Source organism: Prinia subflava, chromosome 2 (assembly GCF_021018805.1).
Source record: "Prinia subflava isolate CZ2003 ecotype Zambia chromosome 2, Cam_Psub_1.2, whole genome shotgun sequence".
In the NCBI taxonomy this organism is placed as follows: domain Eukaryota; kingdom Metazoa; phylum Chordata; class Aves; order Passeriformes; family Cisticolidae; genus Prinia; species Prinia subflava.
Genome location: NC_086248.1, coordinates 47,686,891 through 47,711,596, shown reverse-complemented (window position 1 = coordinate 47,711,596; position 24,706 = coordinate 47,686,891). Strand labels below are relative to the sequence as shown.

Below are 24,706 nucleotides of genomic sequence, written 5' to 3'. Positions count from 1 at the left end.
GTCTATCCATTTGTATTCTGAGCACACTGACACTTGTTTCCAGAAAAGAAATAAACTAGCATCCAGTAAAAATATCAGTACAGTAGCTCATTTTGCCGGTGCGTTGACCTCTAGTTTCAGCAAAACAGTTATGAAGTATTTATACATCTTCTTTTCTAAATTTGTGAGCAAGCAATTAATGCGCTACAGTGGTAGTTAAAATTAAGTATGAGCCTGCAGAGCAGCTCGTCAAGTTTTGAATACTATTTCATTTAAAAGATTGCTTCAGGGTTTGAGAATATTAACTATGTTAATTAGCTAGTATTTTCTGTAGCTGAATGTGCTAAATAAGTGGGTTTTCTCTGCAAATGATTTCCTGGAGAGTAGTAGAAAACACAGCAGAGAAAATCAGAGTGTTTGGCACTTCTGACCAGGCTGAATTTTGACTGGTTGTTGACAGTGCAACAGTAGTGCTACATGCACTGACAGTGCTGTTCCTGTCAGCTTTGAAATGGCCTGGGATTGCTGTAGTAGGTGCTACACAACATATTTGAAAAAAAAATTTAAAAAACACAACAGAGAAAAGAAAGCTGTTTCAAAAGATTTAATGAAAAAAACCCCAAAACTACAAGATTTGCAGAAGCTGGTAGACAGTGTTAATGCTATATTTTTGTCCTTCTTTTAAAATGATGCAACATATTAGTTGGTTTCAAAATTGTCACACAATGCTGTGTGACTACACAGTGCTTGGAAAGTGAGAACATAGCTACCTACTGTCTATTGCTAGGAAACAATGGGCTCCATTGGTGGTCACTGGGTGCCTCCTTCAGCTCCTCAAATCCTCTCCAGAAGAAGACCATATACTGAGCTAGGACTCAGTGCATTGCAAATTAAACCCTGGAACTGATATCTTCCTTCCCCTGGTGGTCAAACCATCTCTGATGCTTCAGAAGTAGAAACTTCACTGAGACTAATATGATTCTCTAAATGGAGACAGAAATTCTTACTGGTCTCTGCAAAAGTATATTTTATGCTCAGAGGCATGAAATCTAATTAACCTTCTCCTATTATCTATGCTTGCACATCTACAGAATTTACTGATGGCTATAAAATTATCTCACCACTCACTGACCTCCTGTGACAATGAATTCTGCTGGTTTCATACATAGTGTTGCCAATGGCAGGAAAATTCAGTTTTGTTCTCTTGCTTTGCTCGATGTGAAGCATACCACACTGCTAAAAAGAAGTCCTGTGTATGGACTTGTTATAAAATAGAGAGAGAAAGAAGTACTAGAAAGGACAAGACACAGACGAATTAACTAGAAATATTCTTCTGCCTCATCCTTGTTGAATCTCTCAGTAAAAGGATGCTGAGTGACTTGAACAGACTTTGGAATAACTAATTGTTCAGGAAGAAATCCTGATTCATTTATGCTTAATTTAGGCTGATCTAATTTGAACAAGAGAGCTAGGGATGGCTCATGTTTAATAGCCTCAGATTAGCAGTGTCTTGAGTTTCCTTGGGCCCAAAGGGAAATTACCACTAGTTTATCTGATTCATTGAGTCATAAAATCTGATAAGATGAGCTCTTCCCTCCAGGGGAGGCCACCTTCCTTCAGCTCCTGAGTGCATGGATCTGCTTCACATGTGGAAGCTTGCTGCAGTGCCTCCTGGAGCCACTGGCTCTCGCCCCGAGCTAGCCCAGGCACTGGAACAAGGCGCAGCCTAGGGTCAGTCTGCAGGCAGGGCGAGCAGAACTGACTCCTGTGGGCTCTGTGTCCCTGAAGGGGCTTAGGAGGGATGTGCTGAAGCAGCAAGGCAGAGGAAAAAGGAGGACCCAGAACTGGTGCAGCAGAGAAGGTTTATTAGCCTCGCTCTGAGCCCAATTCTGGACCCAGATACTGGTCGTGCACAGGGTTTTAAGGGGGACAAAAGGGGAGGAGAAAGGGGTGGGGTTGGCCGCCTCCGGCCAATGGAATACAGTCTCTAGGGTAGACAGGGGAGGGGAAAGGCACTTCGGACTAATCACAGAGAACTGGGAGGGGAAAACCAAAGGCGGGAAGGGTGATGGACACTTAACTGCAAGGTCTAAAAATATCCCCTTGTGAGGGAGAAGGAGAGAACAAAGGAATATTAATTAGGGGGGGGTAGGGGTACATAGAACTGAATTGTACAAAGAACCAAGCTTTACATACAACATTAAAGATAAAAGGAACATGCACCACCACATCTCCCCCTTTTCTTTTTCTTAAGAGGAAAAAAATCGCGGTGGGTCGGGAAGATACTCAGATTCCGGGTAGCATTCAGCAAAGTACGACTGCTGGGTAGGCCATTGGTCATGGGGCAGACGACATGGGCCCTCCGGTTCCTCATACCCCTCCAGCTCCTCCTCGGAATCTTCAAATTCCGCTTCCTCGACGTCAGCCGACACTGCTGTATGATTGATCTCCGGAGATGGGGAAGTTGTGGTGCTGGAAATCAACTTAAAAATCATTCTCCTAATTATTCCGAAGGCCACGAGGACAATGAAAATAATGAACACAAATAATAAAATGGTCCTTAGGATGGATCCTACCCATCCCGACAGCCCCCAGCCCTTGAAGATATTACTCAACCAGTCTGATGTCTCCGTCTTTATCTGCCCGACCATGTCTTGCATTTGTCTCAAGATCTGTTTGGTGTCCTCGGCCCGACTTGATAGGTTGAAGCAACATAGACCCTCAAACTCCTCACAGGTATGCCCGTGGAGGAGCAAGAGGTAGTCTATGGCCGCCCGATTTTGAAGGGTGGCCTGCCTCGTTACTTCCCCATCTTGCAGGAGATTATATAGGGCATTGGAAGTTATCTTTGACTGTTTGGCCACCCAACATTCTAAATGAGCCAATTCCCCCATATTTTTTGCAATGGAAACCCAGGGGGCAAAAATAGTGACTGCGATTCCTTTAGATTTGCTCCAATGTACAATTTCTGAATCGCAGTTCGGGTCCAAATTCCTCAGGTCTCTTTTAGCGATTGCCGATTTTTGTGCACCATTTTCCTTTTGTTTCCAATTCATAATTTGGGTTTTGTTGGGCGAGAACAGTCCCAATTTCCCTAAGGTGCACGGACCTCCTGAAAGATGGGAGGGGATGCCTGCCCAAGCATGGGTCCCGCAAATGAAAAAAACTCCTTTTGGCAGTCTTTTAGGGTGGTCATAAATTTGGGGGGGAAGTATTCCTCTAGTGATTCCCCGGCACCATGATCTGGCATGGTACAACGAATTGGCCTGGACAAAGTGCTTAGTTCTGGGATTAAGAGCATTTGCCGAATTGAGGAAATGAACACAATACGGGGCTTTGGCCGAACCAAGGAGCTCCAGCTCCTGGGGTTCTTCTTTTAAATTTTCTAAATGAAAGAAAAAATTTCTCCAGGTAATAAAGGCGTGACCCCGAGGAGCTACCTTACTTATGCGGCGGGCGTAATACAATAACTTCTCGGGCAATTCGTGTTTTTCAAAAGGGATCCCCACGAGGCAGGAAGAAATCGGGTCCGAGGCACTGGCCTGGTTCAGGCAGATATGGTCTTGACCCAGAGATCGCGCCAGCATAGTCCACACGTTTGTAGCGGGCTGCGGCACAATCCAGGCTTGGCTGGCTATCAGAAGGCTGGCAATCACGGTGAGGAACCGCACAGTCTGCATGCTTGATCAAGATGGGCAGGACCTAAAACACAAGCTTAAAAACAGAGATCATGAGGTCTCGTAAAAATGAGCTAAGGGGGAGTCATTGTCCCATTCCCAAAGGGTGTCCAATGGGGGCGTCCTGGAACTCTTTTTTCGACGGCGCAGGGCCGCCGAGGCCACCTGTGGGATCTTTCCTTCTCTCTCTCTTTTTTTCTGTATAAACGGCTTGACCCACTTAGCTGGGATCCACTTCAACCCCCCATCAGTGAGGACGCAGGCGTACCCACGCCCCCACGTCACTAGGGAGAAGGGACCCTCAACCTTGCCCGAATCAGGGGACCTTACCAGGACGGGCGGGTGGCGCTCAACCTTCCAATCGCTGTTACATTGAAAATGCCTAACTATAGGCGGGTTGGGGTTGTCGAAGGAGCAGTTTAAAAAGTTAATAACATACAAAGCCCTGGCCAATCTGACGGAGGGAGTCTCTATTTTCAGCACCTGTTGTTGTTGCTGGAGGACCCGTTTGATGTTCTGATGGGTCCTCTCGACGATTGCCTGGCCTGTGGGGGAGTGGGGGATGCCTGTTTTATGTTCCACTCCCCATTGCTGCAGGAAGTCTGCAAGCTCCTTAGATGTGTACGCTGGGCCGTTGTCAGTTTTGATCCCCTTGGGGATGCCCATGAAAGAGAAAGCCTGGATCAAGTGCTGGATGACGTGGTGGGCTCTCTCCCCTGCGTGCGCAGAGGCATATACAGCGCCAGAGAAAGTATCCACTGATACATGGACGTATTTGAGCTTCCCAAACGATGTAACATGGGTGACGTCCATCTGCCAGAGCTCACAGCTCTCCAACCCTCTGGGGTTGACTCCGGCATGCAATGTCGGCACAGCATGGGACTGACAGGATGGACACGAGCCGACAACCGCCTTAGCCTGCTGACGTGTAAGGTGAAAACGTCGAGCAAGGCTAGGCGCATTCTGATGAAACAACTGATGGCTGAGCTTTGCCTGCTCGAAAACATCAGGCAAAGGGGCCATCGCCACTGGGGCAGCGAGGGCATCCGCCCTCCTGTTTCCCTCGGCAATGAACCCAGGCAAATCAGTATGTGACCTCGTATGCATCACATAAAAGGGGTGCTCTCGGTGGGATACAAGCTTGACTAGTTTCGAGAGCTGCTCATATAGAGCTGGGTTAGACACCTGCTGCAACACGGCCTGATCAGCTCTAGACACCACCCCCGCAACATACGCGGAGTCGGTTACTAAATTGAAGGGTCCGGGGAATCTCTCGAACGCCCTGACGACAGCGGCCAACTCGGCAATCTGAGGAGAGCCCTCAACAATTTTAATATCTGCATCCCACTGCCGAGTTTTGGGATCCTCCCAAGTCATGACTGACTTGTGAGAAGCCCCGGACGCGTCAGTAAAAACGGTCAGAGCATCAAGGGGTCTCTTGCTCCGGACACTCTTTAATGCCAATCGAAAGGTTACTTCCGAATTGAACAATTTGTGGGCCGGCCGATGAATTGAAATTTGTCCCGTAAAGGAATCTAGAGCGAATTGCAATGCTTCATTTTCTTGAAGCAGGTGTTCTAACATAGGTTTGGTTATTTGGCCCGTTGGCAGACTAATTGGTATGTGAATGTATTCGAAGTCACAACCGGCCAGATCCCGCATCCGCGTTCTAGCTTTGCGGATCAGCTCAGCCATGAGCTCCTGCGGCTGTGTCATCCTCTTGGGCCGGTGGTGGCTGAGAAAGACCCACTCTATAATAAGAAGAGGATCTCCTCTGCCCTGGCCCTTGGTGTTGTGTGATGTAATAGTGTCCCATTGGAAAATGATCCCGTAGAGATGTGGCAGCTTACCCATTATGATGAACCTGAAGGGTAGCTGGGGATCACACCTGTGCGCCTGTCTCGACGACATTGCCTCTTGGACTTTCTCCAACGCTGCTTTTGCCTCTGCAGTAAGTACCCTGGGAGAACTAAGCTCCTCTCCCCCTTTCAATAAATTGAAAAGGGGTGCCAGATCCTCGGTGGTCAGACCTAGCCAGGGCCTTACCCAGTTCAAAGCACCGCAGAGTTGATGGGCATCGGCAAGGGTGCGGACGGTAGTCCGAATGTCCAATTTTTGAGGAACAATGGTCCTCTTTCCGATTTCCAGGCCCAGGTACTTCCAAGGCGGCATCTTCTGAATCTTATCTTCTTGCAGCTCGAACCCTGCAGCAACTAACGAACTCGTTAACAGGTCAAGCGCTCGTGACAGTTCATCGTCCGTCGGCGCGCAAACGAGGATGTCATCCATATAATGATGGATGACAACCCCCTCCGCGGCTGCGCGCACAGGGTGCAGCAAGGAAGAGACAAATTGTTGACACATCACTGGAGAGTTCTTCATCCCCTGGGGGAGGACTCTCCAGTGATATCTCTTCCTTGGGGCCGCTCGGTTGATGGAGGGAACCGAGAAGGCAAAACGTGGTGCGTCGTCCGGGTGAAGTGGAATTTGGAAAAAACAATCCTTAATATCAATTACGGCCAAATTCCAATTTTGGGGTAGCATGGTGGGGGACGGCATTCCTGGTTGCAGGGACCCCATGTCTTCGATCACATTGTTAATTTGCCGGAGGTCATGGAGGAGGCGCCATCGTTTTTTGTCACTCTTGCGAATGACAAAAACTGGCGAATTCCACGGGGAGTTGGTCTCCACTATGTGCCCCTTCTGTAATTGCTCCTCCACGAGCTCCTCAAGCGCCTTCAATTTCTCTTTGGACAGCGGCCACTGTTCGACCCAGACTGGTTCATCTGTTTTCCAATTCAGTTTCAGGGCCGGGCGCTTCTCAGTGACCGCTATTGAAAAATCCTGTGGAGGGTCTGGAATGCAAATTGTGACCCCCCACTGAGACATGAGGTCTCTCCCAAACAGGGGCCGTTCGTAATCTAAAACAAAAGGACGAGTAGAAGCCAATTGTCCTTTTGGTCCCTCGAATTTTACCACGCTTTTTGATTGTTTTGCCGATTGAAACCCACCTACACCTCGGATGTTTGCAGGCACGTCTTCCAAGGCCCAATGTGACGGCCAATCCTTGGTAGGGACGATCGTCACATCTGCCCCTGTGTCGAAAAGCAGTGGTGTATCTACTGATTCATCCCCTAGTATCATTTTGCACATGATGATGGGCTTCTGTGTCGTGACGCGATGCACAGTATTTACTGAGAGGGTGTAATGCTCGGGATCCCCGTAGGGAAGAGCCTGTGCAACAATTTGTCCTTTTGGGACAAATGTTGGGGGATGAGTAGTTCGCAGCCAGATCATGAGGGCCCTGGGATTATTATAGAGTGTTCCAGGGAGCACCTCAATCTCTTGCGGAGTATGTTTGCAGTCGCCGATGACGATGAACTTACCTCCTCTCGCCAGCGGCCAGTCCCCTAGCTCCTTCGGGTTGAGGGTGACTTGATGCCAATCCCGATCCCGTAGATGTAGGCTCCTGGTAAGGTGTAACCTGAAGGGTTCAAAGAGAGAGGAAGTGGTCAATATCGGCATAGCTGAGTCCCAAGCAGGATTTAAAAATGTCCAGTCCGGTGGTTTTATGTCGTTCCAGCGACCCCCAAAGACATCTCCCCCTTTGTGGTCCACCCTGTTGGGGTCATCACGCCGGGTGGACCCGCGCTCCCCCTTTAGTTTTTTGGATCACTGCGGGAAGGTTGCGGCGTTCCCGGCGGTGTCGTGGGATTCCTTCTCCCCCTCGGTTTTTTCGGGCACTCGTGCGCGAAGTGACCTTCTTCTTTACAGAAGAAGCAGCATCCACGCCGAGCGGGATTATCTTGCATTTGAGAGCGTTGACTGGGACGCTCTGCCACACGCACTGTCCTTGCGGGGATTGCAGGTGGAGCTGGAGCAGGTTGGTTTTGTCGAGCAAGGAACGGGACCTTCATCTGGCAGACTTGTAACATTGCCTGGAGGGTACGTGGAGGGTCTAGGGGAAGACTTAGAATGGCCTGTTTACAAAGGTTATTTGCATTAACAAAGACAAGATTGTCCCTGATCTTTCCCCTAGCACTCTCGTCTGGAACTTGCACTTCCAGAGCCCTGGAGAGTTTCTCCACAAAGTCCACAAAGGGCTCTGATGGTCCCTGTTTGATCGTGGTAAAGGGTGGTAAAGGTGCGTGTGGCTGCAGTGTAAAGAATGCCTTACAGGCAATGTCCTTGATGATTGGGAGAACTGAGGGAGGAATCAAGAGAACTTGCGCATCAGGGGAACTAAAGGAGCCCTCTCCGCTGAGCAATTCAACAGAGAGGGGGTTCCCCTGTTCATCTATTGCTGGAAGTGGCAGTGTTGGAATGGCTTCTCTCAGTGCTTGTTTGAAGGCGGCTTCCCAGAGGGTGAACTCTGTGCCGTTCATCAGACAAGCAAAGAGTTGCCTAAGATCCGCAGGTATTACTGTGACCCCAGCTAAGTCCGCAGTTAGGAGGCCACGGAAGTATTGGCTCTCTCTGCCAAACTCTTTATGTGCCTTGCATAATTCTCTAATTATGTTTTGAGAAAACGGATGCCAATTTGCTTTTTGGATGTCACCACCTCGGGTTTTTCTGTAGGTGACCGGCGCTGCAGAGAGGCTTACTTCCTCATTCCCATCGCTACTATCTTCCGGTTCCGAAGCGTGGGAACCGGAAGAGAGAGCGTGGGAATTTTGTTGCCAAGATGGCCTCCTTCCGGGGCGGGGAGATGTGGCTGGCTCCGCCCAGGAGGTGGATGAATGGGCGGGACGAGAATGGGGTGGAGCACCGTGGGAAATGGGAGGGGTCATGGGAGGGGTAGGGGTGGAGCGAGCGGGAGGGGCTTTCCGGGAGGTGGGAGGAGTGGTAGGAGGAGTTGTGGGAGGAGTTGGGGCGGGACGAGAGGGTGAGAATTTTCTGGATGAGGGAGGGGTTGTGGGAGGAGTCGGGGAAAGGAAGGGGTTGGATGAATAAGGAGAGGCGGGGAATAGGAAAGGGTTGGATTGAGGGGGAGGTGGGGGGAGGGACAGGGGGTTCTGGGAAGAAGAAGGTGTCGACCACGAGGGCCACCTGCCGCCATTTTGTGGAGCACAGGCGCCATCTTGTGGCTCCTGTGACTCCCTTAAATTAAATTTAACCTTGGGCTTAACTGCAGGGGAAGAGGGGGGAAGGAAAGATCCCCGAGTTGCCTGGCCAGGGCGTCTCAGGGAGTCCCCAGCAGTCCGGCCAAGACTGCTGAGGCTGGGGGATCGAGAATTTTGAAGAAAGCCTGGGCTAGCAGCCCTCTGGGTTGCTGCTTTCTTCAAGATTCCCTTCTTTGGGACCGAGGGGCTGGTACTGGGGTGAGGGGGAACTGGGGTAACTCGTCTATTAGGTGGATTTTCTTGCACCTTTTGCCTCTTGGTGATAGCTTTTAACTGCGAAGTTAAAAACATAAATTTTTGTGCCTCTTTTTCTGTTGAATTGCCCAATTGAACCAATTTCTTCTCTGCAGCCTCCCAAAACCGGGAGCTGCGAACTGTCACCTCTGTAGTATTAGGAAAGTGCAAGAAAAGCCACCTGATCAGCCTTTTCAAACAACTACTCGAAAACTGAATTTTCTCCAACTCCAACATAGAAACACAAACATAATAGGCTCCTTTTTGTGCGGAACTCAGAGAGGCACCCATTCTCTCGGGATGTTAAAGTCCGCACACTCCCCGGACCGAACCAAACTGAGGATCACAAAAGAAAATTAAACTGCCACGCACTTAAAACCGGCAAACAAAAACACACTCCCTACAACCGCAAAACCACCGGGGCGTGACACAACCTCCGAAAATACAACCTCCCCCCAAACAAAATAAAACCGACACGAACTAAAAGAACTCAAAGCACCAGGGATCTCCCGACCGGGAAGATGAGCCCCAAAACCCACCTCCCGGGGCCGCGCGACCACAGTCCGGGGGCTTCACCCACACGGAACTGCACGAAAAACCCCTTGCGGTCAAAAGGGGGTTTATACTTACCACCCTGGCGTGGGTGCTGAAAGCCGGTCCTTGGGGGTTCCTCTGCCGGGGGAAGACGCTCTGTGGAGTGCAGCACAGCGCGCTACCTTCCCCTCCTCAGGGAGCACCTCCTCCGAAGAGGCAGCTCACACCCGAGGCGGCGCGACGTCCAGGAGCTTTCTTCGTGAGGCCGGCCCTATTCCGGACCTCACTAACTCCGTCCGTGGGGTCTTCCTCGAAGACAAAAACCCCTTTCAGGGGCCCCACGTTGGGCGCCAGACGCTTGCTGCAGTGCCTCCTGGAGCCACTGGCTCTCGCCCCGAGCTAGCCCAGGCACTGGAACAAGGCGCAGCCTAGGGTCAGTCTGCAGGCAGGGCGAGCAGAACTGACTCCTGTGGGCTCTGTGTCCCTGAAGGGGCTTAGGAGGGATGTGCTGAAGCAGCAAGGCAGAGGAAAAAGGAGGACCCAGAACTGGTGCAGCAGAGAAGGTTTATTAGCCTCGCTCTGAGCCCAATTCTGGACCCAGATACTGGTCGTGCACAGGGTTTTAAGGGGGACAAAAGGGGAGGAGAAAGGGGTGGGGTTGGCCGCCTCCGGCCAATGGAATACAGTCTCTAGGGTAGACAGGGGAGGGGAAAGGCACTTCGGACTAATCACAGAGAACTGGGAGGGGAAAACCAAAGGCGGGAAGGGTGATGGACACTTAACTGCAAGGTCTAAAAATATCCCCTTGTGAGGGAGAAGGAGAGAACAAAGGAATATTAATTAGGGGGGGGTAGGGGTACATAGAACTGAATTGTACAAAGAACCAAGCTTTACATACAACATTAAAGATAAAAGGAACATGCACCACCACAGAAGCTCAAACAGATTCTCTGGCATTTTGAGAATATCTGGATTAGTCTTTGAGTTACCTGACTCCCTGACTGGCAGTACCAGGAGCCTCCACACCCGATTTCCATGCTACAAACTACTCCTGCTGGAACCACACTTATAATCATTTGCTGCTGTGACTCCTCCATTGGAAAAAAATTAGCAAGTATTCTGGATCAGGTGAGACAGATGATTAAGATTTCCCAGACCTACTTCAGCTGTTTTGAAACTTTTCAGAAATACAGTTCATAGAGATGAATTGTTTTATGCTGGATTTTCTCAAGAGGAAATTATTGTGGAGTTTTAATGTAGCAGCTTGAGAAATTGCCTGGTTTGGGAGAGCAACTCAGTGATAAAAGTTCCATATACTCTTTCTTAGCAAAGAACTGTTATTTAATGGGAAAATGACTTAGACAATCAAGAATATTAGCATGTTGCAACGTAAGAGTAAACAGTTGCATCTTGGATTAAATTATGAGGATCTGCCCTTTACTCACCACTGCCAGGATTTTTTAAAAGTTACTTTTTATTGTTTAGAGAGAGTAGAATCAGGGGGAAAGAGTAAAAAAAACCCTGAAATATAAAGGATGAGGAAGGACTTCTAACAACATTCAATCTTTTCCCTTAGGCTAGAAGATATCTTGAGTATTTATTTATTTTCAAAGGAAACCACCCTGTTTGACAAGCTGTTGTGTTACACTGAAGGCAGTGCTAGCTGTCTTTTTGAGCAAGAGATAAAATTAGTTGAGATGGGTCTGGAACTGCTGTTGTGGAAACCTCTTTGCTTGAAAACAAATAGCAAATACACAGAAGGAGAGGGAAGAGAACAGCGATATCAATTGCAGCTTCTGTTTCTTATGCTTTTAACTGCCACCTGCTGATGCATTAAGACTCTCACCAGCCACGCTACAGTCTGACCAAATTGTAGCATTATTAAGACTTTTTTTTTTTTTTTTCCCGATATAGACAGGTTTGCATCAGCATTTCAATGATTCAGTCATTGCCACCAAGTCAGGCTTTTTCAGTAGATGGCAGAGAGCAAAGGGATAGAAGAAGCTAGAAGCTTGAGAAAAGAAATGACAGGAACTCACTTTTCATAACACTTTCTAATTAGTCTTCAGGACTTAGGTAGAGCTCATGTGAACCCAGCAATGTCATATGGATTGTTTCTTCAGCTCTGTCTGGACAGGCTACATCTCTCAGCATCTGGATAATCAAGGAAACAGCTAACAGGTCAGCCAGGGGGATCAAACTTACTTTGCTCCAACCATCCATTGTCCTAGAATCAGTGTCAAATTAGAGACCCCAACAAGCAGTGATGGATGGAAAACCCGCAAAGAAATAAATAATTATGTCCTGAAAGCAGGGTTTGAATAATATATAGTGAATGAGTGAGGGACCACATGCTGAGAAACTAGAATATATAGTGAATACGTAAACAGCTATTAATGAGCATTTCCCATCTGGTATACTGGCTAAGGCAGAGGTCCTGTGAAAAATAATAGCATGCTGCTGTGTAATTTAAGAACTGTATCATAATATATGTGCACAGCAAGCTCACACTAAAATTGCCTAGGTGACCTTTGTTCTTACATATCCTTAATTTTAGAGAGCATGTCTCCACAAAATTAGTAATAATATTTTTTGTAGGACCTTGGAAGCTCTCTGTACACAACAATTTAATTTTCAGTGAAATATTGGCTTGTATAAAGTCCAAAGTGCTGTTTTGAGAGTGGAGATGAGAGTTTATTCAAGGTTCTGTAGAAGTAAAGTCATAACATTTTTCTTACTAGACCACTTGCTGGATCCAGTGGTATCAGATACAGAACAAAGAATTAGAAAATGGAAAAGAGGGGAAATAATTGTAGCTGAATATAAAAGAATAGTACAAAAATGCAGTTGCAAAAAAGAAATAATAAAACACAAAATAAGATTCGGTGGGAGGATACAAGAGTGATTATAAGAAAATTGTTGATATAACAATCTAATAAATGCATTTTTAAAAACTCTTCTTGTTATACTTTTCGTACCTTCCTAATCTTGTCTGATTCAGAACCTTCGACTTTCTGGTTCTGACTGGCAGAGAAACACTGGGCATATTGTAAAGAGGAGGAGGAATATTGAAAGGTGATTCTTAGAAAGATGGTTTTCATCCCTTTTCCTCCTCTTCACTAAAGAGCCATCTCTGGATCAACACAGTGGAAAGCACAGGAAAGTCTTCAGGTTAAAATAAGAAAAGTGTGGGAAAGAGATTAGTTAAATGAACTGGATTTTCAGATCAAAATGTCCAAATATAGTTCATCTTAGAATGCTTTAAAAACTGCCAAACCCATCGCAAAATAATGAGAAATGTGTAAGTGTAGGCAAGGTTCGAGAAGACTCAAGAACAGTAATCATAGTTCCTATGCTGGCAAAGGGTACACGGGTCAAGTAAGAAACTTCCCAGCTAAATCAGAGAAAAAAAAAAAAGATTAAATAATTAAGAAATTGCAAATTATTGAGCCATTGACAGAATAAAATAGAATTTGAAGGATGGGCACATCACATTACATTCAAAAATGTTCCCAAGAGCATGCTTCCCTTATACATAAAACTTGTCTCGAGCGATATCCTCTTTTTAAAAGTGCCTCTTATTTTACTTGCAGACTGCAGCCCCTCTGCCCCATTGATGGCCGCTTTGGACCCCGCGGCCAGGATGAAATCCCGCTGCGAGCCCTGCAGTTCAAGCGAGGTCTGCTCCACGAATTCCGAAAGGGCAATGCCACCAAGGAACAAATTCGACTGCACAATCTGGTCCAGCAGCTTCCCAAGGCCATTATCATTGGGGTGCGGAAGGGAGGCACCCGAGCACTACTGGAGATGCTGAACCTTCACCCTGCAGTGGTCAAAGCTTCTCAAGAGATTCACTTCTTTGACAATGATGAAAACTATGCCAAGGGGATTGAGTGGTACAGGAAAAAAATGCCTTTTTCTTACCCTCATCAAATAACAATTGAGAAAAGCCCCGCGTATTTTATCACTGAGGAAGTACCTGAAAGGATTTACAAAATGAACTCATCTATCAAATTATTGATCATTGTCAGGGAACCTACCACAAGAGCTATTTCTGATTACACTCAGGTGCTGGAAGGCAAGGAAAGAAAGAACAAAACTTACTACAAATTTGAGAAGCTGGCTATTGATCCTAATACCTGCGAAGTGAACACTAAGTATAAGGCAGTGAGAACCAGCATCTACACAAAACATCTGGAGAGGTGGTTAAAATACTTCCCAATCGAGCAGTTTCATATCGTTGACGGAGACCGGCTCATCACAGAACCATTGCCAGAACTCCAGCTGGTCGAGAAGTTCCTAAATCTTCCTCCGAGGATAAGTCAGTACAATTTATACTTCAACGCCACCAGAGGGTTTTACTGCTTGAGATTTAACATTGTCTTTAACAAGTGCCTGGCGGGTAGCAAGGGACGCATCCATCCGGAGGTGGATACCTCTGTCATTACCAAATTGCGCAAGTTCTTCCATCCTTTTAATCAAAAATTTTACCAGATCACAGGGAGGACATTTAACTGGCCCTAAACTGAACTTCATACAACACTTTCTGTTGCACCTGAGGCATGCAATGGGGTGTCTCTGCTGAAATATGCACTTTTCATAGATACAGCTAGCAAAGTAACTTTTTCATGCATACGTGTACATAATGCAGTGTGTGACCAAATATACGGTGGGATCGATTTTTTCTACAGAGTAGTAACTAACATAAATTTACTGTCAATATAGTTGCATCTTTTAAGATATAATGATAAAGGGAAAGGAGGTATTTAGGGAAACAAAGTCAGACCCTGTTAAAAGGGTCAGTGTTCCTCTCGCTTAGTGAAGTGTTTATGTGACATACTTATTGATCTAAGCAGAACATTAATTTATGCCATAAAAGTTCTTGTCAAAAGTCTGTAAAGCTGTGAGAAAGCATAATTTTGAGGTTATATTTGGTATGTGTATTGCTAAAGGAATACTGACACTTTAAACACAGTGCTGAATTTTTACAATGAGAGTGAATAGTACTATTTTCTTATTATTTTAAATTAATATCTTATCTCATAAAAACTACATTGTTTTAGAGTTCCTGTGGTGAGTTTGCACTATTGTTTTATTGTATGGACCATAGTGTCACTTGTAGCATGTCAATCATGTGTCAAGAAAAGGTCGAATAATTTTTTCTTCTATACTTGTGTGTCGACAAAGCTAAACATGGTGTACATAGTGTACAATGTTTGTAAATACTGGTTTCACACTAAGTAATTCTATTTTGTAAACTGAATATGGCTATTTAATTTATTGTGAAAATTAAATTTATTGTGGTATTTAAAAATGGAATGGATTAAAATTACCTATATGTGCAATGGCTTTTCACCTTTGCTTGATGTATGACAGTGTGGTCCCTCGCCTTAGACAGATCATATGTATGTGTGAGAGAGATTTGCTCAGGTAAGCTTGGTTTATTGACAGCTAAGAAAACTGATACATGTGGCAAAGCAGTGTTTATTAAAAAGCTCATCTTTCTAGGAATTTGGTGTAATGCTCACCTCAAAGAACATTGTTGCTGTTCTGTTGTGGCGCTTTGCTAAAATTAATTCAGTTGCCTACAAGGCTAAAGCATGACTGTAAAAGCCTATTGTAACCCAGTGTATTGAAGAAGCAGAGCCCTCATTAAAACCAAAGAAACAGACAGATGAACAAAACTAGAAGAAAGGTTTCGGTGATTTCATCACCAAAATGTGCTGATGCTTCAGAAATGATAGAAAACAGTTATGATGCCTTCGCTTTCATCTGGTAATGCATGAATCTGCTCTGAAGAAAACAACCACAGTATTGTTTTTACTGGAATAAACATATAGCTCATGTTTCCATTCAATAAGTGACAAGAAATTAGTTTGGGAAATAACTATTCTCATGCATAATATAGTGTATGGCTCTTCAAGATTCATAAGAAAAAACAGTGAAAGCAAATGAAAAAGTATTTTAAAACAAGAAGGAAGAAAAAAAAAAACAAAGAAGTGAAGTAAAAAAGAAAAATCCCAACCATTTTAAAATCACCATCTAAACATTGACAGAGTCAAAAATTTTGGAAGGTGTCCAGAACATCTGAATATTCTGGGCTATGGCAGCAGAGTGGCTGGTAGTTCAGATTATAAGATCAAGTGCTCCCCATGGGCTGTTTATTTTGTTCAGTGATTTGGAAGCATTGGTTTTTCTAAATAAGTGGATTTTAATACTCTTCTGAGGGACTGTTTCTTGTCTTGCTGTATCTTTAACCATATGTGCTAACACTATGAGCACTGTGCCCTTTCTTCATGCTGCATCAGAGCCGTGCCAGCACAACACAGCAGAGCATATGTGAAATTCTCTGCAGTAGCTACAATACAACTCACTGTTTTCCTGTACAAGAGTCATTTATCTTGCCTACTTCCAGACAAAAAGACAGATGTTTAACTTATCTAATAGTGTTCAACAGAGAGTTTTCATCCAATTTAACCTTTTCATGATCTTCAGGTGGGCACAGAGATTCCAAGCAGCTTTGGGTGATACTTCATATAGCCCTGGCTACAAACTGACTGAAGGCTGAGATATATCTTTTATAAAAGGAACAAATAAGTTATGTCAAAGTTACATCCAAGCACAAAATATGCATTTGAAATTAGTATCTCTATGCATTGATCAGAAGAGGCACAGAGACTGTGATCTACCAGGCACAACTGCGCACATTCCTGTTAAAGTCAGCTGGCTTAACTCCAGCTTATCATTTGCAATTTTGGAGAGACGTGGATAAATTTAGGCTATATCTTAGACAAATCTGGTTCAAAAATGCAGGGAATAGTCAGGAACAGCAGGGGAGGAAAGAGGGTTCAAAGGCATTATAATGTGTATTAGAAGACTAAAAGAGCAGGAGACTGATTCACTTTCACTAAGCCTTCAGTGCAATGTCATCAAGTCTATTTGACATAACCCAGTGAAGAGAAAATTTCAAAACTGATTCATAATGCATAGATGCAACACATCATCCAAAGCACTCTCCCAGGTTAATGGGGATTTTGCTTCAGTGTTCATAACCAGTTTGTGAAGTCCTGACCTTATGGTATTTTCCTCTTCAGGAGAAATTTCTGAATAATTCACTTCAACCTCTTTGCTTTGCTTCCCAAATTCTGAGTGAATCATTTATATTCAAACTGATCATGAGTGTTCAGACTGGGAAGAGCATTCTTAGCTTGAGATTATGATTTCAGAGTGATGCACAGCTATATGAAGTTGCAGCTGTTAACTTGTGGCATTTAAGTTCTCTAAAGACCTTGCATCTTTCCTATTTTCTGTACCCTAGAATTACAGGCTCACAGCTCTGGTAAATGTTTGGATTAAAACAGCTAATATTTCTGTGTATGTTTTTTTATCAGATTGTCCCAGCAGCAATTTAAAATACATAGGACAACAATTCGCAGTATAAAGGATTATCAGAGATGAATTTGAAATTGTATTTTCAGAAAGTAGTACACAGGTAAATAAAGGACTGGTGTTTGGAGATCAGAGATACATTTACCATTGACCCACTATATTGCATTGTCTTCAGGAAAGTGTAACAGATATGATGAAATGCATATACCCTATGTTAATAGATTTTCTCCTTTTTTCCACAATCTCTAAGAATAGAGACACACCATTTTTAGCAACATTTCATTATAATAGTCCAAGATTTTTAAAAGACAATGGCCACAAGCTAAAAACACAGGATCACTATCTGAACATCAGGAAATACTATTTTACTGTGCAGGTAAAGCACTGGCATGGGTTGCCCAGAGAAGATGTAGATTTTCCACCACTGGAGATATTCAGAAACCATTTGCACACTGTCCTGGGTAACTGGTTTTGGGTGTCTCTGCTTGAGCAGTGGGGGTTGGATTTCCCTTCCAACCTCAATGATGCTGTGACCCTGTGAAAAATATCTCTATACCATTTAGTTCTTTTTAAGTACTGCCCATCAGTTCAGTGTTGTACAGACCACAGAGAAAATGGAACCCCAGTGCCACAAGCCAGTCCAGCCACTGTTCAAACCCAGCACTTCAGGGCACATATTTACTCCCTGGATACCTGATTTAATTCATCCTGGAAACCTGTTCAACTTACTGGAACCCTGTGATAGGAGAGATCTTTTGGTAATGATAGTCCTACAGATCACTGCTGCTAGTTTTAGTATGAACTGAGACATAAGAATCTAAGACAGAGACCAGGAAGTTCACAAAGGACCCTTCTCCATGAACAGGAGGTCAGGAGTTGAATGTTACAGGGAGTGGTATCTTTGCTTTCATTTAAAATGGGATAAAATGCTAATTATTTTCTTGTGTAAAAAAACCCTTTAGAAACCAGGTGTGTAGAAGGAGTCTAGGATCCCATGGAAGTTTAAGTCAATCCAGCTCATGCCTGCCAAGGTCTCCATCCTCATACAATGTGCTCTTTCCCTCTCCTTTGCACTGACTCTCATGATTACCTGCCCCTTCCATGAGGAGCTACTTCAATTCACTAGGCAGGCAGAAAACTAAGCTGTTTAAAAAGATGAGTAATGTCCCTAAAACTGTTCTGGATCTGAGGAAACATCTTTTCAAACCACGATCTGAATCTAGAAGTGGCCAGTAATCAATGCTTCGTGCAGGACATTAAAACAAAAACAACATGAAGACATTTCCATGCTCCAGTGGTTGACAGTCATTGAATGTCTCCAGTGGGAGAGGACAATCTTCAGATGTAACAACACTGAGTGCCTTCCTCTTTTTTAGCCAGAAACACCTTGAACTCACTGAAGAGGTGTTCACAAGCAGTCATATAAGCCTTCTTATGTTATCATTTTTCTCTAATAGATGTGCAAAGTGAATCATAGAAATTTGGGTAGTACCTTTAAAATCTGATAAGTATAAAGGTATGGTAACAGAAATTTTATCTTCCTCCCTAACTCACTTTGAAAATGCCATGGATTGTCTAATTAGTTTCTCGACAAAATATTTGCCACACTACTTTATAGTTATTGAAGATCCCTCAGCAGGCTTGGTCCTGAGATTTGTAAAAGACTGTAGAAGCAGAATAAATAATGATAAATTTCACTTTTGAAAGAGCTTGTTTACAGAGAGAAAGACTTCAGGTATATTATTAAAAGTGATTTTAATAGTAATCTCAGATATTTTTCTTGTACTCTTCAATTCCAAGAACACCAACTGTCTACTTAGCTACATTGCTGTTAGTTTTCTATTTAATTTAGAGTCTGCCATGTAAAATTTACCTCACAGAGAAAAAAAAAAACAACTTAAAGCTCAATAATATAGATCCAGTGAGTCTCAGACTGAATTATAAAGACTTAATTTTGTTACTGAAGGCTCATGCATGTTAGTGAAACAGGGATGTGCCCAAATTAACCATCATCAGTACCTATAACTTGATTTTTCCTTTGTTTATGAATTTCCTTGAGGAGATACTTTACATGTGATATTCCATTGCACTCCTCTACCAGCTGATCAGCTCTGGATAATCTGTTCTTTAGACTGACTTACCTTCTGACAACTTTAAGACAGACATAATAAACCATCTTCAGAGCCACCAACTATTCCTAACTGCATTTACATTTACAGAGAAGGGTTTCAGTTCTTTCTGCAGTAGTGCACTGATGAAAGAGTCAAGCCCTTAGAGAACATCCATGTGTTATCAATCTGTATACCAGCCTTTTTCCCAGGGTTTGAATTGACAAGTGCAAGGAAAGCACAGAAAAGACTAGAATGCCATTGTCCATCTGCTGCACCCTGCATAGCATATGGTAAATAAGACTACCTGCTGTTCTGAGATTCTTATTAAAACTTGCAGGAGCGTGGCATGACTTTAGGAGATGATGGTGACCAAGCTAGTGGACTCTTTTTAGTTTATGTCTAGCTTACTTTCAATTCAGCTTTGACTGCACTCGACTTCTTATTAGTTTCAAAGTTTTTTCTCATAGTGCACAGCGATCCACAGCTCTCCCTGAAATGTATGTCTTATGAGACAGAAAGAGAAATATCAGCACAGGCTGTCATTGTCTTTGCCACTGTCATCACAGAGAAGGGCTGTGGTACAAGGAATTTAACTCTACCAATATCCTTATGATTCCTAAAGGATTCCCTTACCACCTCCAAAACAATTTCCCCTCAGCAGCAATGTTCACTACTTTAGAAAGTTAATGCTTCTGTGAAAGTATCCTGATTATTGATCACAATATGAAACATCTATATTTTGAACAGATTGTAGTCCTTTGATACAGTACATACACAGTACACATAATATACTGCAAAACATAGGATATGACAAGGAAACAATGCTACTTCAAGCCATCTGATGTTATGCCTCAGGCTGATTAAATCGACAAAAGGAAACATGACAGAATCATGCACATCTTACTCCTGGCCTTAATTGCAAACAACTGTTTTGTAATGTATGAGGTCTTTGCCATCCAATTCTTTTGCCGATTTTCTTCTGATGAAAGACTTTCCACTTCATTGAACTGTGAAGACTTCGTTTCCATTTCAAACCCATGGAGACATAAGAATTAATTTACAATTCCCTACTATACAAAAAAAAATTATACACATTTCATAAGAGGTGGAACTAAAAGCAGCAGTATTACTAACTTCACCTTCAGAAAATTGCTGCAGTTGTTGCAAGCTCCTCAGTAAAGCTCCACTAGTAATACAGCTTTATAGGAACAGGAAAAAAGGCTTTTTACTTTGGATGGCTGTGTAGCAGCACAGTGTCTTGAAAAGATGCAGCCCAAACCTATAAGGCTGGTGAAGTTAAACCATCATTTGTCTTAAAAACTCTGCATTTGGTATGCATTGAAACAGCCAGCCTGAACCAAGGAGGTGCAGGAAGAAAATAATAATGTCTTTTTCCCTTTTTTTTTTTTTTCAATTGAATGGTAAGGCTGGTCTTCCAAGAGGTAGCCACAAGTAATTATCATTTCCATCAGTAGTAATTAGCAATGCATATCCCATACAATGGGTAGCTCCTGTTACACCTTCAGGCTCATTTCAATCAATTTGCTCTGAAGGACCCCAAGAATTAACTGGAGAAGAAACTTCCACTCAGTGATAATTAAGTAAAAACTCTGACTATATTTCTGTCCTGGGCTCTAAAGTTGCCATCTTTATGCAAGTGGCCTGCCCTGGCACAGTGGCCTGTCATCCTATCCAGTGATAACAAAAGGGAAATAAGCAGAGCTAGATATACAGGCTCATTTATATTCAAGATCCAGCAAAATTTCCTTTGCAAAGCCACACAGGCTTCATTTTAAAATATTGTCAGTTGAAGATTGAAGTTGAGTATTTCATGGCTTCATGTTCATTTTCACTTTTGACACTTAGATATTAAAAGAAATCCAGAATATAACTGTGTAGACATTTTTTCAAGGCTTGGAGGTACCTAAACAATTCAGATTTCTGTTTTTAATCCATTTTAGTGGATTAGAATAACAATGGCACAAAATACTAAGTTACTTAATCAATAAAAGTAGTGGTGATGCATTTTTATGTTGCACAAAATAGTAAAAATGATCACAGGAGTAGATTAAAATGATAAGTACCTTTTTTTGCTGGATGTTCCTAAGTGTAAGACTACAAGCTAGCAGCTTGACAGCTTTCATGTTCAACCCCAAAAATGCACTGAGTTACACCTAAAGGCTGTTACTGCTTGCACCATAATTAGGATGTTCTTTGAACACAGGAGACAAGCATTCAAATTTCCATAAACTGAGGAAAGTTAAATGTAAGGTAGGCATTTTGTGAAACAAAGACAAAACAGTGGCAAATCAAGGTTGTGTGCTATGACTCTGCAAGGCTTGCTTAGCACCAGCTGATCTTGTACAGCCTCCTCAGGAAGCCTAATGGATGGATGCCACAAAGTCTTGTAAGGATAAGAGGCTATGCTCATCTATCTGGCACGATTGGTTGATTGTATTGGTTGCACTGTACTTATTCATGGTAGAAGTAGACTAGCAGCTACTCCTGTGTTACAAAACCTGTGAGGTGGTTAAAAAGTTTAGACATGGCACAAATGATCCCCACTTACCCCAAATGTCTTGGAGTGACACCCTTGAACACTTCCAATGTGAAACCATGCTCTAGGTCTGCAAGTTAGCAGCCAACTTAAAAGCATCTAAGCCTGCACAGGCAAACCAACACTGCCACTGTTTTCTGTATAGAGATGAGACCAGGTCCTCTGCAATATTTCATCTCTGAATAGTGAATTACAGAGTGTAAGTACATTGTAGCTGTTCACACAGCATAGGGAAACCTATGCACTCTAACTAGTTTGGTCAAGAGCTTGGGTGCTGCAATTGCTCTATTAGCCACCAAGCAATCGTCAAACTTACTAAAGCATTATGAAAACAGCATTAAATTTCATTTGAGTAACACTGGTGATCTCATTTCTTTTCCTTTATGTTACTTTAATAGTTACAACTCAACAGCTCTGATGTCCTTTTAACTTGTACAGCTCTGTGTGTAATCAAGCTGAAGGTTTAGTAGTACTCGGTATTTAATTAATTCTGGTTTTTCTGCTGTAGCTTTTTCTAAGTGCATTCTGAGAACACAGAAGGAGCTAATTTTCTCCCATATGAATGAAAGTCAAACACAGGACAGAATCAGACCTCACAAAAATAAAACTCCACTGCCTTTTATTTAAGAGACCATGTCTGCCACATGTATAGCCAAATCAGTGGGAAATAGCTCTGTTAAAGCAAATTTTGTGATCCTGTTTCGTAAGGAAAGTTTCAGGTGTGGAAAAGAGGGAACAGCAGCTGAAGCAGTGGCTTCAAAGCAACATATCCTGAAAGGCAGGCCAAGGCTGTGTAGTAAATATATTTTCTCTGTACTGATTTGGGTCCTAGCATATCCAGTGCATCCCAGTAAGTTTTGTGCTTGCACCCAGATTGGGAAAAGTCCTTTGGTGATGAGCTGCCATCCCCTAAGTATTGACAAGTAATCAACAGAAACCTCCCTGGGGGACCAACATAGCACCTGTGAGAGCACGTGTGCAGCCATTCTCCTCCTGCTCTGCCTAATCTATCCCATCACCTTTCCACTCTGGGTCCCACACCATTAGTCTCCCCACAATCTCTATGGAAAGGAAACACAAATCCAGAATAATGACTGATCCAGTGTCTCTGTGTGGGTGATTGTAGATGGTGCTGACTTGTACCAAACAGATGAAAGCAGGGAAGCTCCAGAGCAAAGCTGCAGCCTCAGTGCAGCTCTATGGGTTGGTCTGAACTCCCCAGCTAGAAGAGAGGCTTGATTTTCCTGCAGTAACCAAAATCTGCAGTGTGGAAGACCAAGGGCAATGCAGGCATGTTTTCTGATGCACTTTGGCTCATTGCTTCAGTAAAGAACTGTGATTCCTGGGGAAAGTGTGCTCATCTTCTTAGGGATATAAGGCAAGTCTCTCCCTTGCTACGTAACATTTCTGTACATGTACACGCAGAGCAAGCCATATTCTGCGTCTTTCACATACATCTGGGAGACAGACACTGGCATGGGTCTTTTCTGTCTCACCTTAAGGCTTTAAAAATGTCCTGCTTTGATAAGAGTTTATTCAGTTATATTGTTGTGGCTTTGCATTACAGAAAGGACTCTGACTTTTGTGTGCTGGGTAAAGCAGTAGTTACGGACATGCTAAGACTTTTCACATGAGAGAAACCTTGCCTTTTTGCTCTGTTTCTTGCTGGATGAGTAACTAAATGTACAAGGGGGCAGAAAAGGGTGCTCTGCATTTTAAGCCAAAGGTACTATGAGCATGAGTGACAAAGTTCATTACCCTTCTAATAAAAGAAGGGTTAATAGTAGAAATTAACCACATAAAAAGGAGCTTGTTCTGGTTGTCAGCCCAAGGTTTCAAGTGAAGGAAGATGTCCCCATGCATTTTGAGTTATTATAAAGCAGGGATGACCAAGCTGTGATTCCTGACCTAAATGAATTTTACTCAGGTACATGCTTTTCAGGCAAGGATTTTGTTATTTCTCCAACACAGGGAACTTGTCAGACTGCAGGAGGCAAGGGAGTTGTGGATGGGAAATTTTATGTGTAAAGCTAACCAATTTGAATTGTCCAAATGAAGCATTGCTATAATTCTGTAGTTTATCTCTTAGAAGGAAAAACAGCTTCTGTCTCTCAGAATAAAAGCCACTTTAAAATAAAAAAAAAAAAAAAGAGGAAACTTGGAGAAAAATAAAAGTAATAGAAAAAAAGACACTAGTTTTTTTGAGAGGAAAGAATACATAGAAGCAAGCACAGATATAATTTGGCAAGAAATAGGAGTAAAAGCCTATGGCTGCAAATATGAAAAAAATATTTAATATAGGAAGAGACAATAAAATAAATCAATTTCCATATATGAGAGTACAATATATGAACTGGAAATAAGCAAAAGTAATAAATGGCAAAGTATTTAAAAAGAATCAAAAAGGCTTTTTACAGGTATATGGGAGAAATTAAATAATAGGATAAGTAAATAAGAATGAATTACCTGAAGTGGACTTGTTTGGTTTAATACCGGTTATTTTTTTTCAATTTTCCCTCTATAAGTCATAGAGTATCATTTCAAAGGATCTGCTCCACATCAGCTGAGTGCTGATGTGACAGCTGGGCTTTCTACCCTGTTTCCAGCAATTTCCAAACAAACCTTTCCTCAGCCTACCTCCAACAGAGAGACCAAAAAAGCACCCTCCACAGCAGCTGGATGCTTAGGTTTTAATTTCCTCAGCTTTTTGAATCTGGACTCTTGGTCTCCACCTGCAGACCTCACGATCAGGGTTTCATAGAAAAGGAAATCATGGCCAAGCTGAACGCTGGCCTCTCTGGAACAGCCTTTGTCTCTTGGGTCTCTTCTTTGAAAGTGCTGCTAAGGTGGGTTGATAGCTAGGTCGCTTTAAGTTGTTACCAAGCCATGTAGTCCTAATTCTGAAGAACTAATGCAGCTGTAATTCTAAGAATAAAACCAGTAAAAACAGTAATAGTGATAATAATGAGAATGTAAGAGCTGGATTATCCAACTGAGCTGGTGGACAGACCTCTTTGCTCAGCACTCAGAAGCTGAGGTGTGAGTTTTCTATTCAAAGGCCAGAGTCATAACTAAAATGACAAGCCATACGTGTATTTTATG

General features: G+C 43.3%; 2 protein-coding genes across 2 annotated transcripts; one reads left to right on the top strand and one right to left on the bottom strand.

Moving 5' to 3' along the window:
- Positions 1-1,642: 1,642 nt before the first annotated feature.
- Positions 1,643-7,174, bottom strand: LOC134547721 (uncharacterized). Its single transcript, XM_063391850.1, has 2 exons — positions 7,043-7,174; positions 1,643-3,693 (listed from the first exon to the last, which is right to left on the bottom strand). Exon 2 carries the CDS (start codon positions 3,657-3,659, stop codon positions 2,229-2,231), a length of 1,431 nt encoding a protein of 476 aa, XP_063247920.1. The 5' UTR covers positions 3,660-3,693; positions 7,043-7,174; the 3' UTR covers positions 1,643-2,228.
- A 5,071-nt stretch (positions 7,175-12,245) lies between these two features.
- Positions 12,246-14,287, top strand: HS3ST5 (heparan sulfate-glucosamine 3-sulfotransferase 5). The gene has a single exon (XM_063391851.1). It carries the CDS (start codon positions 13,028-13,030, stop codon positions 14,069-14,071), a length of 1,044 nt encoding a protein of 347 aa, XP_063247921.1. The 5' UTR covers positions 12,246-13,027; the 3' UTR covers positions 14,072-14,287.
- The last annotated feature ends 10,419 nt before the right edge of the window (positions 14,288-24,706 follow it).

What these genes read in the sequence shown, in the direction of transcription:
- LOC134547721 (XM_063391850.1), bottom strand. Translation starts at nt 3,659, where the DNA reads ATGCAGACTGTGCGGTTCCTCACCGTGATTGCCAGCCTTCTGATAGCC.
- HS3ST5 (XM_063391851.1), top strand. Translation starts at nt 13,028, where the DNA reads ATGGGCACATCACATTACATTCAAAAATGTTCCCAAGAGCATGCTTCC.